This window comes from Lutra lutra, chromosome 7 (genome assembly GCF_902655055.1).
Source record: "Lutra lutra chromosome 7, mLutLut1.2, whole genome shotgun sequence".
NCBI classification, from domain to species: domain Eukaryota; kingdom Metazoa; phylum Chordata; class Mammalia; order Carnivora; family Mustelidae; genus Lutra; species Lutra lutra.
Genome location: NC_062284.1, coordinates 46,792,768 through 46,808,431, shown reverse-complemented (window position 1 = coordinate 46,808,431; position 15,664 = coordinate 46,792,768). Strand labels below are relative to the sequence as shown.

General features: G+C 52.0%; 1 protein-coding gene across 1 annotated transcript in view; it reads left to right on the top strand.

Moving 5' to 3' along the window:
* Positions 1–15,664, top strand: part of MEGF11 (multiple EGF like domains 11) — a 353,918-nt gene that overhangs the window by 104,637 nt on the left and 233,617 nt on the right. The window contains exon 2 of the mRNA XM_047736785.1: positions 14,783–14,888. Within this exon, the coding sequence (XP_047592741.1) occupies positions 14,791–14,888 (98 nt within the window). The 5' untranslated portion in view covers positions 14,783–14,790. The remainder of the gene's footprint in view (positions 1–14,782; positions 14,889–15,664) is intronic.

Here is a 15,664-nt window from a genome sequence, read left to right as displayed (position 1 = left end):
ACTGTGGAACCTTTTCGAGCTGTAAGGGACCTTAGTGAGAGTCCAGGTCTGACTCTGAACAACAGAACTGCTGCGTAGCCTCCTTTTATAAATGGGGAAACGGAGGTCCAGAGAAGCTGTTAAGGGTCTTCCCACGGTCCCATAGCTGATAGGTAGTGCTAGAAAGCTCAAAGTCAGGCCCATGTCCTCTCCTCAGGCGAGCCCACCCACTTGAGAAGTGATTCTAGCTCCTCCCTCTCAGGAAACAGCCCAGAGGGGTCTGGTGACTCATTCAGGGTCACACAGACCTACCAGGCCTGCTGAGGAGCCTGGTTTCTGGGTTTCTTTGTCCCTGGCCTGATGATCCCAGCCCTCCGCTGGGTGCGTGGCTCAGGCCATGTTCAGAGCCCACGGGCGCCCCGTCAGCAGATTCTGTATCCCCCCAACACCCCCCCTCCAGCCCGTGTGCCAGGTGGGCGGCCGTGCTGGCTCCCCCATTCGCCCCCCGTGACACATACACGCCCAGCTCTCCCATCTGGCCGTGACACATACACACCCAGCTCTCCCATCTGGCCTTCGTGATCGCTCTGGGAAGCATCCCAGCCCCGGGGGTGGGGTGGGGTGTTAACAAGGGCTCACGGTGTCCTCACCTTTCAAGTTTATTAGAATATTTTCCAGACGGAAGGAGCCCTGCATGGGGTGGGTCCTGCTTTCATTCGTGGGGCACAAACCACTTCTCTGCCCGGCCTGGGCAGTGGCCTGTTTGGTAACAGAATAAACCCTCATCCTCGGAGGGCTGGGGAGATGCAGGGGAGTCCCGTGCTCAGCTCTGGATCCCATTCAGATCTCTTGCTGGTTACTGCCTCTGCCAGCACCTGAACTAGCCCAAATGGAAGAGTGGGAGGGGGTAGGGCTCATCCCATGCAAGGCCCATCCCCAACCTCTTTCTTGAGTCCTCAAGGCACAGCTGAGGCAAAATTGGCACATTTAAAGTAGGTAGTTGGTCTCAGGGATGACACAAGGGAAGACACATGGAGGATACATTTTAAAGTAAGATAATCTGGTCCAGTGGCTCTGGCTTCCTCATTTGTACCCCTGGTTGTGCTCAGGAACATCCCCCTGCCCGGTTCCTACAGAGGAGGCCCGCAGCACACTCCCCCCCATCTCTTGATGTCGGAGTCTTAGGAAACTTAGAGACCATCTAGCACTTTCTCAGCCTCATTCCAGAGAGAATTCAGCCCTAACGCCCCATGACATCCACTGTGTCTACTGGATCAACTTTTCTCCTGTGCATCTAGAATGATATGTATTATGTACCATCCTTGGAAAAGTGGAGGAAATAGTCCCGGAAATCATTTTCTGGGTTCTGTGATTTAGGTGAGGAACTCCAGCTAATAAAGGCTTCCTCTTAGCTAAAGAGGAGGCAGGAGGTCACTCAGGGAGCACAGGCCCGTCCTTCTGTCATCATACCGTCTTGTCCTCCCTTCCTCTGCCCAAATATAGTGAGCGTGGAGGAGGCTATGGTCCAGAGATGGCCCATCCCTCCCTCAGTACGCCACACATGGCATGTACGCACACACACATGCACATACACACACAGGCTCTGAGCCTGAAGAGCAAAGCCATACTTGGAAGCGTGGTGATGGGCGAGCAGGTAGTCCTGAATTCAGATCTAGTTCATTCACCTCTAAACCGTGAGTCTGTGCAAACGGAGATCCCAACAGCAGCTCCCCGGAGCTTCTGTGAGGATGGAGTGAGATCGGCCCGGCTCCCAGCCCAGGGTCCCGTGCGGGTGCAGGGCAGGCTCTCGGGAACTGTCCATCTGCTGCTCTGGTCTGGTCCTCAGCGGCTCCCTGGTTCAGTGTTTGACTCCATCTCTATCCAACTTCTCATTCAACAGGAGACATGACCAGAGTGTTATTAGTAAGTGCTCTCAAGGCACCAGAAGTGGTCTTAGCGGGCAGGCTCACTTGGGGTCGTGCTCTCATTCCCGGGCCCACAGACCCAGCTCCCACACAGGGCACTTGCTTCTCTCCTTTCTCCCTCTTTTGGCATAGCCACACGTGTGTCCTAGTCGGAGGCCTACCGTGGTTATCAGGCTTCTGGCCCGCCCCCGCTTCTTCCTGCCCCACTGAGTCCCTGCATGTGCCATGGCAGATTTGGAGACTCGTGGGTACACGAGATGTTTGTAGCTTTGGTATGAGCTTCCTGTTTTCTGCATATTGGCAATTCAGCCTACGGGAGGTCAGCTCCTCGCAGGCCAGGTCAGGCTGGGGAGAGGGCAGGGAGCGACCCGGAGAAGCTGGAGCCAGAGGGGAACCACCCCCCCACCTCCATTTTGCCTAGAGGAGGAGATTGTCCAGATTTCTGAATGTTCTGATGAGTTGGAAGTGAGGCCGAGAAGACCTTTATAGGGTTCCCATGCCTGCCACCCAGACCCTTTTGCGACATGGCCTTTTCCCTTCAGGTCTTGGTGAGTGGATTCTATCGAGTGGGAACACATCTCTTTGGATTTATTGGGATTTTGTGTGATTTCAGGGTCATCGTTCCTAAAGGTGTTGTTCTTGTCAGGAGTAGGTCGGAAGTGAGGGAAATGAAGCCTGTAAGTTACCAGGGCAGGAGCTAACCCTGGCAGTGGTTTCTCAGGAAGGCCCCGAATGGGGTCAGCCCCACTCCTCCGTGGGGCACAAACCATGACTCTAGGGTGGACACACACACAGGAGAACCAAGCCTGACAGACACCACAGGCCACGTCCAGCTGCCCAGTGGCTTCTGGTTAACTGAAGGTTCTGCTTCATTGGGGTTCGGCTGCATTTTCTCTCCTACTCTGCTGCTCAGGATTGCCTGTGCCTGGCTAGGCCTAACTCTATGACACAGCCCAGATCCTCCTACCTCCTCACGGCCGTGCCTCTCTCACATCCCAGTGTCTCAGGTGGCGTGGTCCCACGGAACCCTCAGAAGGAACTTCTCTGACACGCTAAACTTTTTAATTTCGCACACACGGCGCGTAGATGCCCCCAGACAAAGCAGAATTGATTTATAATTCTCTTAATGGAAGCACAGGCTTTAGTTGCTCTAGAAATAGATCGTTACCTCTGCCACCTTTTCTAATTTCTCCCTCCCATTTTTCCCCCCACACCCCTGGGGTCTAAAAATATGACGTTTCATCGCAGCCTTCTATCGTAAGCCACTAAACGCCAGACGGTTCTCTTTAGACCTTAAATTTATAGCATGTTTGTTCAGTTTCACTTCATTAATTAATGTTCTTCCCAGGCCTCCATGCCAGAGTCTTTGTGTAATGCTCTCTTACAGTAAGCAGGTGCTTTTATCCTTAATGAACAATTTCCTGGAAAATACTGAAATAAACAACGAATAATCAGGCCAGGAACACAATGAATCTGAGAGTTGTGTGCCATTCTGCAGATTAAACCTAGAAGATGACGGATGGGTTTTTTGGTTTTTGTTTTTTGGGTTTTTTTTTGTGTGTGTGTGTGTGTGTGTGCCGCAGTGCCGTCTCAGTGGTTCCTTCCTTGGGGAGCGAGTGCAGGGGTGCTACAGTTCTGGAAGGCGAATGAGCCCCTTGCTCCTCCAGGAAACCCGCGTTGGGAGGAACTGTGTTTTATCACTGAAGCGTGCAGCTGCGGAGATGATCGCAAGATCTGGAATCTGGCCTCTGGTTCCAGACTTGGAACCCTCTCTAGCTTAGGCTGTGTGTGGGTCAGCAGGGACTGAGCTGGGCCAAACTGCCACCTCATTGCGATTCATCTTGTCCTTATCTCTCCTTTCTGGCAAATCTGTTCCACTGCAAGGAGGTCGTTCTTGGGCCCAGGACCCTAGTAAACTCATTCTCTCTCTGTGCACCACTCCCCCAGCCCCAGGACTATTTGTGCTGCCCCTCTCCCCGCCACATACACCCCAGCAGGAGGGCAGTGACCAGACTTTCCCCAGCATTTTACTGTTTACAGGCCTTCTTGTAACCCTTATCTCTTTGGCTTCTCATGACGCTGTGAGTAGGTTTTCTTACTGTTCCCACTTTACAGAGGGGGAAGCTGGGACTCCCAGAGGTCAAGTGAACTAACCAAGGTCGCCCAATGGGTAAGAGATGGAGGTGGGATTCGGACCCGGGAGGTGATCAGGATTCCAGGGCTTGGGGTTCTTGTTATCTTTGGTGGAGCAAAGCCTGTGTGGGTAGAGAGGACTGAGCAAGCCCTGGAGGGAGGTGAAGTGCCCCAGGCCGACCTGTCCAGGCTGTGAGCCAGAATTCATCAGTGTCATGAACAAAAGACTGCAATAAATTTCTTTTAAAATCTGAATACCTGATTCATTTATTATACTGAATAGAGCTGACAGAATCGTACATTATCCATCCATTTTTCTGTGTTGTGAGATCATTTTGGGTCTTAGAAATGGCATAATGTTTTTAATCATGGCATGGATACAATCACAGCATGGACCCATGCCATACAATTGTAATGGCAATTTTGCTCCAGCCTGATGGCACCCAGGGCTGCCTGGGGAGCCCCGTAAAGTGGCCTGTGTCCCGAGGGGTAGCAGGTTCAGAGCTTGATGAATCCCTGTTCTCTGGGAAAAGGCACCCCAAGGGGCAGTGGGGGAGAATCCGGACCTGGAGGAAAGGTGGGCTGTGGGGGCACTGCCCAAAGGCCGCTGCCTTCTTTCTTTCCAATACGAAGATGGCTTTACTGTGGTGTTTCACATTTTAAAATGGAGACCGGCTCATCATAGAACGTGCAAACACACAGGAAAGTATAGAGAAGAAAGCAAGTCACCTACAGTGTCATCACCCACATAAAATGTTAAATGTTAACATTTTAAACATCCTTCCGACATCTTTCCGTCTTGCTCACTCTCAACACACACACACACAGTACACACACACGCACTCCAATTTATAGAAATGCGGTCCTAATACGCATGCTGTTTTGTAACGCGTGTTTGTCATGGATTAACACATCAGGGTTATCTTTCCATGTTGGGGAGCCCATGTACATTATCTTAAAATATCTTTGCCTTTCTGATTATAGTGGTAATAATGTTTATTGTAGGAAACACTCATATAACAATAAAAATACTGACTTAGAAGCACGAGTCCATGATACAGCTTCCTTGCCCTCCAGCACCCGTAAAAGATGATCACTATTAATGCTCTAGTGGATGGGCTTCCCTGTTTTCCCCGCACATCAATATTTTAATGTTTGTGTAGTATTTTGTTATGGAGACATGGTGGAATTTATTTAGCAAGGGCCCTGCTGATTTAGGCATTTAGGTTGTTTTAGCACTACAACAAACATCTCTTTATTAAGAGATGATACAACAGACATTCTTGAACCTATCCTTGACTCTGGCCAATTTCTAAAAAAAACATTGCAGAAGTAGAGTTCTGGTTGTTATGCATTGCCAAGTTGTTTTACAGAATACACGGATGCATGTTTCCACTACAAGTGCACAAGCACGGGCATCTTCAGGCTTTGGGACAGTTAGGTTGGGACATCTGGCTTCAGAATCTTCTGGCCTAGATACATGTGGAAGGTTCCAGAAGGACCCCGGAGAGGCGCCCTAGTCTGATGCCCATGTCTGCAGGCTGACAGCGGGGCCCTCCTTTTAGCACCTGCCCAGGGAGAGGTGGCCCCCGAGATGTGAGGGGTCAGAGTCAGGGAATAGAGCATGAGATAAGAAGTCAGTTTTTATTTAAAAGGGTGCTGAGGAATGGACAGGGAGGGGGTGAGAACTACGGGTCACAACCATCACAGTGCTGCTGACCTCCGCATTCCCCGTACTGGACTACAGCTGAATCCTTCCAAGGGTCTGTTGCTCTCTCATCCTGCCCATGTCCTCAAAGAGGAAAAGGAGGCTCAGAGCAGTGAAATGAGTTCTCCAACCCCTCTGTGTGTTTCCTTTTTGTGGGGAGATGGGGCAGGCCCCAGGCTGGGAATGGGGTAAGAGAGAAGAATGCGAGGGGGGAGGGAAGGGCAGGGAAGGAGACACATTGTAGGTGAACTTGTAGAGCTCGAAGGGTCCAGGAGATGATGCGGTTGGACCCCCACCTTTGGGATAAGCAGAGAGTGAAGCTCAGAGAGGGAAAGCAACCTTTCCGGGGCCACACAGCAACTTAGTGTCCTTACCAGGCAGAGGGGGTTGGACGGGGCCTGTGGAAAGCCAAGTTGCTCCTGAGCAGAGCTGGCATTCAGGAGGGAAGACCCCAGGAGGAGGGGTTGCCCCGAGTCCTGGGCGGCTGGCTTGTTCTCTCTTCAGAACAGGCAGTGCTAATCAGGAGTGGATTCAGAGGCAACAGGGATGGAGACGGGCCAGGTTCAACGTGGGAGGCACCTGCAGGGATGTGAAGCATCGATTCCCTGCAAAGGTCTCTGATATCCCATCACACTTGCCTGAGGCTTCCTGCCAGGGAAAGTCCTCGGCGCTTTGAATTAAGCCACATCCTGGGTCCATGGCCCTCTCATGACCATTCCCACACACCCTCCAGCAGGTGTTTGGAGGTCTTGAGGCAGGAGCGTGCCTGAGTCATCTTTGTGCCCACAGTGACTGGTAAGTGTTCAATAAATATCTGCTGAGTGGACAAGGCACGAGGACTGGCTTGACAATTGTACAGTGAAGACTGACCCAGTAGTTACCATACAGACACACCCAAGCCTCGATTTTCCAGCAGAAGATTTTTCCATCTCTCTCTATGTATATATTTTATATATAAATAGAAGTATAAAAATAGAGAAAAATATATAAATAAATATATATTTAAGATAAATATATATTTATATTTATATATTTAAAGAAATATACATATATATTTATTTTTTTCCCTCCAGCTCCTCAAAAATTCCAGAAGTCAGGATTAGAGAGTTGGAAGGATCTTTGAGGTGGGGGAATATGGGTTGGGAGGAAACGAACATTTTATTGGGTACCTTCTATGTGCCAGATGCCAGGCTTGGCTAAGAGCTTTACCTGCTGACTCATGGACTATCCTAACAGCCCTGTGCAGCTGGCAGTGCCTGGTGTGGTCCACGTGACACACTCAGCCCTAAGGCAGGTAGATGATTTTATCCAGGTTATGCCACCAGAAAGGTCGAGTCATTCGAATGGTGTCTGTCTGGGTTCACTGTTCCTCTCACATGGAGCCCTGCCACCCACGGGTTGTGTGATTTTGAACCAGTCACCTGAGGATAGTGTCCCCTCCTGTGGGACGAGGCATTGGACCGTTGATGCTCCCAGGTCCCGGTGCTAGTTCTGAAACCGCACGGCTTGTTGTCCAGTCTGTTATCCCTCCCCTCCGCCCACGTGGGACCCTTGACCTTCCAGCGGTGGTGATTCTCCAGCGCTTTGTCCCTTAGTGCTCCTTCCCATCCAGGCACTGGTGGTTGCATCTTAGAGTCTACGAAATGTTTTTTTCAGAGTGGGCGGGAATGGGACTAATCTCCGCGGGGGTGCGTGGCCCTCAGTGACTGACTTATCTTGGGGGTGTTTGGACAGAGCCATGATTTCATGCTAGGGCGTGTGGAACTCCCACGGCTCTGAGAATCCCGCAGCCCTGGGTGGGGGTGGGAGAGGGAAGCGGAGCCAGGCCTGGGGAGGCTGGATTGGGAGGGGTGGGAGGCCTTGGGGCTGGCCAGGCCAGCTGAGTGTGTCCTGATTTGCAGAGAAATGGAAAATTGGAGATAATTGCTTTGTGAGAGATGGAATGGTCTAAGAACACGGATGAGTTTTCTCCTTCCATCTTTGGAGGGGCCGGAGGCTGCCACCTGTTTAGGAATGGGAGGGCTGAGGGCCCAGAATGTGGAGGCTGCTCACTGTGGGTGAGGAGGGGGAGTGCTTTATTGGCCTGGCAGATTCTACACTCCCCTCCCTGGCCTCCCCGGCAATGTGCGGTGATTTCTCTTCAAGGCTGGCTGATGCCAGGGCCACTTGGTCTGTAGGGCTTGAGGGCGCGGGGGACAGGACAGTCTTTGACCCTGATGAATGGGTGCTGTAGGCTTCCGTGGGGCCATTTTCAGGATTTGCAGCCCAAGGCTTCTGGGGCAAGGAGAAAGCAGAATTTATCGGGAGGGCAGGGCCCAGACTCTGAAGAGGACGTTTACCATGTCTCTGGAGGTGCCTCCAAACCCCTGTGATTTATCCCCGTGGGCAGGCACCTGGCAGGGCCTCCACGGTGGCCCTGGGGATTTCTGCCATGCTCCTGTTGTCAGGGAATCTCTCTTTCAGAGATTAAGAGCTGTGGATTTATTTTGAACTTTTTTTTTTTTCTTTTTTAAGTGCAGAGAGATTAGAAAGCCTTCGACATAAACCCGGTTCCTAGTGGGATTGCTGGAGGGCAGGAGGATTCATCAAGGCAGAGGGTGAAGCCTGTTAATTGCGGGGCTGATTGTGGCTCCACTTTTCATTGCACATTCATCAGATCCCAGCAAGGCCAGTAAACAGAGTGGGGCCCGGGGACTGGGAGCCAGCGCCAGAGATCAGTGGGTGGAAGATGGGAATGGTCTGCCAGGGATGATCACCTTGGCGTTTGCCCCTGTGAGTGCCAACTTGGCTTTTTTGGTTTTATTCAGAAAAAAAATAGAGAAGGGTGTGTGTTTGTGTGTATGTGTGTTCTATAAATAGAAGATAGAAATCTCTCTTTCTTTCTCCCCACATGCTGGGAGGGATGTGAGGCGTTTGCTTTATCAGTCCCCGTTTGGGGTTTTGCTTCTACTGCTTCCCGAGCCTGAAAGCGCCTTTTCATGAGGTGCTCGGAACACGGCGACCCCCAGTTGCAGCTTGAACTATTGAGGAGGTTTCAATGCCCGCCTTGTGCTGGTCCCTGGAGCTGATGTATCCTGCCGCTGGCCGGGTGGCCCAGGCGGGAGTCTTTGAATCACTCTCAGGATGTCACCGTGCTCAGTGTATCTGTCGCCAACAGATTGATGTCTCCGTGGGGCAATGTTAATGCAGCGCGGGATGCCCCCTGCCGTATGACCTGCTGTTGGGACAGATCTGTGGTGTCCTCTGTCAGGCCCGACACCAGCAATGTGGCTGAGCCCGATAGCTGGGAATGGCTGAGAGGTCAAGGGAGGTGGTTGGCTGTAGAGTCAATAATCGGTTGACAAGGAGTATTGAGCCCCCTCTGCATGCAGGCAATGCTCTGGGTCCCGGGGACAGCAGTGAACATACCAGGCCCACATCTCTGCCCTGGTGGTATGTGTTCCAGTAGAACCTCCTTTGGTTCTAGTACCAAGGGAGGGGAAACACTGTGTAGGTTTGAAGGTCCAGAGGGAAGAGCTGAGGCCACCTCTAGATGGTTTCTATAGAAAAGGAGCAATTTTTAAAGCCAGTAACAACTATTCAGCAAAGTAGGAGAGGTGTCCCCCTCCCACCCAGTGCCTGTGACAGGCATTACCAATCGATCCCGGCACACTTTTCTGTACAACCCCGGTTTCTCAGCCAAGCCGTAACAATGTCATCAATGCCCAGTGTCGTATGAGTGAAACCTCCCAGGACCCACAAAATCGTGCCTGACTACCGTCATCCGGCTGCCAATGCAAGTTTGTTGGGAAGGAAGGGCTCCCTGGAAAAGACGGGGGTAGACCGAGGGCAGGTCCCAGGTATGTGGCCTAGACTCCCGTGTACAAGATTTCGGCACAATCAGGAGGACTAGGCAGGTGGTAGAAGTGAAGCAGGTGGGGGAAGACTTTCACACAGATGGACTGTGAGGTCATAACAACCAACCCCAGGGCAGAGGCCATCTGTTTGTCTGTCTGCCCTCTGCCCCAGTTTTATGCATCTTGGCTGATGTGAGCATCTGGTGTCTGGTCAGGTGTGTGCTGCCACCAGAGGGTCAGGCCAGACTCTACAGGTGCTGGTCATACCAGGGCCCTGGCAGAAGGCATGGGCTTTCAGAGGAGGCCACCCTCTTTGAGGTCTGCCCAGCCTGCAGGGCCCAGCCTGGCGAGAACGAGGGTCTAGCTGGGAGGAGGGATCCTTTGCTATGATGTCAGGGTCTCTTGAGTTATCCAGGAGCAGGTTCCCTGAGTACCACGTGCCAGGCACACAAGGCCCTCAAGTGTTAGAATAAACGAAGGAATACAAACTTTAAGAACGCAGATTGATAGGACCAGGGCTTCCTTCACACTTGCCCTTGATGGAGGGGAGCAGAGCTTTCCAAACAGGTACCCTGAGGACCTCTGCTCCTAGAGTTAAGGTGCACTGGAGACAAACCATAAGAGATTCTTAACTCTAGGAAACAGACTGAGGGTTGCTGGAGGAGAGGGTGTGGGGGTTGGGGTATCTGGATGATGAGCATTCAGGAGGGCACTGGACGGAATGAACACTGGGTGTTCTAGACAGCTGATGAATCACCAAAATCTACCTCTGAAACTAATAATATACTATACGTTCATTAATTGATTTTAACTGGAAAAAAGAAAAAGATATACTGTACTATTTAAAATGAAGAAATAAGCACACAGCAATTCCCGGACGAATTCACTTGTGGAAATCTTTGGGAGATTTCTATCAATATCTCACGGGACTAGTGTCCTACTGAACCCTATTTCGGAAAATGCCTCCCAAAGTTGCCCACATGGCCACCACGGCCCTGCAGTGCAAACCCTCCACTGCCTCCAACACCACGGGCACCTTCTTGCCCCCGGCACAGCCTTACACTCTGCCTGCTCCTGAAAGGCCCTTTCTTTGCCTGCTCCCTTTCCATGGTCCGTCCACCTTAAGTCCCGTCCACTCCCAGGAACCCCCCCAGCGGGACTTCACCACTTGCTGTTTGAGCTCCTCAAATAGACGGCCGTGGAACCGTGTTGTTTCTTTGTGTCCACAGCACAGCCCTGGGCCAGGCTGGTGGTGTTCCAGGAATGCTCAGTCAGTGGGTTCAGGCTGGAGCAGGTGTGCAGACTGCCCATGCCTTGTGGGTAGGTGTGAGGCTCCCCTCCTAGCCACCTTCTCTCTCCTCTAGCCTCCAGCCGGGGTCATCAGGGGTGGAACAGTCGTACCCCACCACCGGGAAGGAAATTTCTCCACCTCAGCAGCTCTGTTCCCTTAATATGCAGGGAGCACGGACCAGAGGGAAGGGAACCAACAGATCTATTTACATGTTCTCTTCTTTTGAAGTGAAACCAGGGGCATTTCCTTATTTAATTATTAATGCCCTAAATTAGATGGTGCCCAGTACGTTAACCTCTGTCACTCCGAATGGAGTCGGCCTAATAACCGCTGTGGCGGCATTGATTTTCCCTCAGTCATCTCATGAGCATGTGTCTTTGGGATCCATCCTCTGAGAGAGAGCCTGGGAAAACCCCATTCACATTCACAGTGAGCGCCCCCCCCCATGGGGAGGGGGGTGGCCCTTCTCTGGCCCCTCTTCGCTTAGCCTCAGTGAATTGTCTGAGACAAGTAGAAATACTTTTTCTAAAATCAGTTCCTGAAAAGAACTGACTGTTTGGGCCTAGACGCGACCCCACCTTCCAGAAGGTTCCGTGACATGTGGGCAAGATGAAGTAGGTGAGCTGGAAGAGCTGGTGGGGTGACATGGGAAGGGCCGTCAGCACTGGGCCATGTGGCCCAGACCAGAAGCTATGTGAGTGGAGCGCACCCAGAACCCAGCAGGTGCGCAGCCCAGCAGGGGCGGAGGGGCCAGGGGGTCTAGCTGATGGTCCTCAGACACGCAAAGTTGATGATGACGGGGTGTTGAGGGCAAGGGGAGAGATGTGAACAAGGAACAGGAGACACCGGTCTGGCCTGGGGAGGGGAGGGCAGGTGATAAGGTTGCATGTTTTAGATTGGGTTCCAAGAAAAAGTCTGAGGGCGGAGGGAATCCCAGGGGAGACTTCCACCCTCAAGCTGCATGTCCTTCTTCCCCACTCCCCTCCCATGCTTCCACAGGGGCCGCTTGGCCTCAGATGGGGAACTGTGACTGCTAGTGGCAGGGTTAGTCCAGGCTTGGGTGTGAATGTCCCCCACTCTGTTGGCTTGAACACAGCCACACGGATGGAGGACTGAGGCTGCCTCGCTGCCTGTGTCCTTGTGCTCCCTGTCTACCTCCCTTCTCCCCTCTACCTCTCTGCACCCGGCATCCAGGTGTGAGAGTCAGCTAAACTGTCCTGTCCACATCTGATGCAGAGAGAAGAGGTTTTCATGAAGATTTTTTTTTAAAGATTTTATTTATTTGACAGAGGTCTCAAGTAGGCAGAGAGGCAGGCAGAGAGAGAGGAAGAAGCAGGCTCCCTGCTGAGCAGGGAGCCCAATGCGGGGGCTCAATCCCAGGACCCTGGGATCACGACCTGAGCCGAAGGCAGAGGCTTTAACCCACTGAGCCACCCAGGCGCCCCTTGCGTGAAGATTTTAAAAGATCTCCCAATTCTAGCCGGGATCCCAGTTACCTCCCCTCTCCCACCCCTCTCCTGTCACCATGGATCAAAAGGGGGCCAGAGAAACACTCTGTTCTAATCCAGGCGGCTTCATTCTGTGATGTTCTAAGCTTCATAAGTTTGAAGATGAGGTCATGGGGTCCACCTGGAGATTATAGGAGTGGGCGAGTTAATGAGACAGAGCCATGGAGAGAACCAGAAGGAGGCTTTCTCTCCCTCTGGCATTCTGATGTTGTGCCTTTCTGAGCACTGCATCTCTTCCTTTACTTCCTTAATTAATTAATTAAAAATATTTTATTTATTTATTTGACAGAGAGAGAGAGAGAGAGAGAGAGAGGGAGCACACAAGGAGGGGGAGTGGCAGGCAGAGGGAGAGGGAGAAGCAGACTCCCCACCAAGCAGGGAGCCTGATATGGGGGGTTTGATCCCAGGACCCTGGGATCATGACCTGAGCCAAAGGCAGGGGCTTAACCCACTGAGCCACCCAGGCGCCCCATATTCCTTTATTTAATTTATTTGCTTGTGGGTCTGCACAAACCCCACCTTGGAGACGATGCTTATCGTATACTTGACTCTCCCCAAAACTTTATGCCAAATCTGGGCAGGTTCTTTCTCATTGGGGCTGTGGCTCCTCCTCAAGGAGGGGAATGGACTGAGCCACCCTCAGCCCTAGTGGGAGCCTTACTGGGCTCCAGGCTGTGCCCCGCTTTCTGTGGAGTGGCCCCTTAGGTCTCCAAGGACTTGCTTGGGGGGCTGAATAAGGAGAGGAGATGAAGGGCTGTGACCTGTGTACTCCTGGACTTGGCAGATTGATGTGGAAACACCAGAATTCCTTTTCTCTTTTCGAACAGATTTTCAAAATACGTGTAGCTAGATTATTTTCAGATCTCAAACAGAAAAACCTCATTAATCATTAATTTGGACCCCTACAGTTACACAGAATTTGTGACAATTTGTTTATCTTTGAAGGAGCTGCTAAGAAAGAGTTTAGTGAGGAAATTACTGGGGATGAGGAGGAGAGTATTTAACCTTTCACGAAGACAGGAGCTCTATTTAGCTTCCTTCTGGGTACAGATGGGGGTGTGTGTGACAAGTATGTCACTCCTGTCTCCGAGTCGAGTGAGTCCTTCCTTGTCGGCAAGCTCGGGGCCAACGGACTGGATCCTCAACCATTTCAAGCCTGGGGACCCCTTTCCAATGTCAAAATATTTTCTATGCCATCCCTGCTCCAGTTATTAGAAGTTGTATCTTTTAGTGTAGCAGATTGGGAAGAAATGCTACTCAGAATTCAGTAAAGCTTTTAAGCCAATCCTGATAGCATCTGTGGACACATGAAAAATAGAGCTATCTTTCTGAGTCAGGGTGTTCATTCATTCTATAGCTGATTTTTGACCACATACGGATTCCAGCTCTCCTGGGCTAGTTCTCCCCCCTACCCTTAGACACCCCCACCCTCTGCAGGTGGGAACCCTTGGGCAGTTCTCTAAGTCTATAGGACCATGGAGCCCTGGAGTGCTAGGGCAGGAAGGAGCCTGGGGGTTATGCTTCCTCGAAGCCCCCCAGCAGGCCTTCGTCCCTTGGTGGGAGTGACGTGTGCATCAAGTGGGGTGTCAGCAGTGGATATTCCATAGCAGCAGGAGCAGCAAGGTCTGCTGGCCTTTTGGGTAGCCTGGAAGGGTTTTCCCAGCTCAGCTCCCCACCTCCCCCCTTTCTTCTCTTTCTTTGTTGCAGGAAGGAGTCGGGATGGGGCGGGGAGAGTGGATGTGCAAAGCATATGGGAGCTGAGGGGGAAGGGGCCCAGGGGAAGACCCTGCATTTAAAGGCCAGGAGTGGGGCGCCTGGGTGGCTCAGTCATTAAGCGTCTGCCTTTGGCTCAGGTTGTGATCTCAGGGTCCTGGGATCGAGCCCTACACGGGGCTCCCTGCTCCACAGGAAGCCTGCTTCTCCCTCTCCCACTCCTCCTGCTTGTGTTCTCTCTCTCACTATGTCTCTGGCAAATAAATAAAATCTTTAAAAAAAAAAAAAAGTCAGGAGTTATTGGTCCCAGCCTGGGCTTGGGGGCCTGGGGACACTCTGATCTTACAGCCAAACGTCGCACATGTGGGCATTTTTCTGGAGAGAAGTTCTTGAACTTGCGTGAAATTCTCAAAGCGGTCCACGAGCCAACAAACTTTCAGAAGCCCTGGCCTGGAATATCAACTTTTCCCTGACTCAGGCTTCCCACTCCCTGGTTACTCAGAACTGGTGAAGTGTAGTCAGAGCCCACAAAGTGTGAAATATCAAATACTCATTACATGACGTTGGGGGCAAACTTAGTCTGTTTAGCAAGTCTGTTTTACCGCCTCGTGTGAGAAGTATCAGTGGCGAGCAGATGCCTGGGAAAATGGTTTGATTCATGATGCTGCTTCCTTTGTCCCCCCTGACAGGGCCTGGGATGGCACTCTCTGTGACAGAGTTCATTGTCTTCTCCCTCCTGCAAACCGCCCTGTCCCTGAACCCCGAGGACCCCAACGTGTGCAGCCACTGGGAGAGGTAAGATATGGGTCTCAGACAGCCGAGCGTTCCCTGAGGGCCTCTCCCTGGGGCTTGGTACCGTTGGGACAAAAGCAGTCAGGAGGTAAGAAGCTGCCCGCCTCGGGCCTGCAGTCCAGCTGGGGAAACAGCGCAGGAGCTGGAAGAGGACCAAGCAACGGCGATTCTGTCTACACTCAGGGCCGTGGGAGCTCTAGGCGGAGGAGCTTGACTTAAGTGATGCTGTCTGATAGTTCACAAGGAACTCTTGTCCCTCCCTTGTAAAATGGCCATTTTACAGACAAGGAAGTAGAGGCACAGAGGAACTCAGTGCCCGCCCATAGCTAGGCGGGGGGCAGTGAGTGACTGTGGTCCAGATGTGCTTTTCTCCAAAACGGTGATGTCTTGCCTGGTCCCCCAGGTTTGGTGTCAGTGTGGTGGCTTACCTATGCGGGCGGAGGGCCGTCAGCCCCATGGAGGACCGGTGAGGGGACTCTGTAGCTCCTGGCGAGGGTGGGTGGGAGGGCTACGGGGGGAAATGCAGCCCAGGGCCTCGGCAGAAGGGCTGGCTGCATTCAGGCTGCAGCACTAGTCCGTGGGGAATGGGCCAGGGCCCTGCAGACAGCTTGACTTTGAAGTCCAAGGTTAAAGTATTGATTTTGGTGAGCAGAGAGATAGTGACCAGAGACCCAATCAGGAAAAACCGAATTAAACCCTGGAATTGATTGGCTGTGCTGACCAGGACGACTCTGCCACTTAGATGTTAATAAATCAAATGAATAAAATTAAGATGAGGG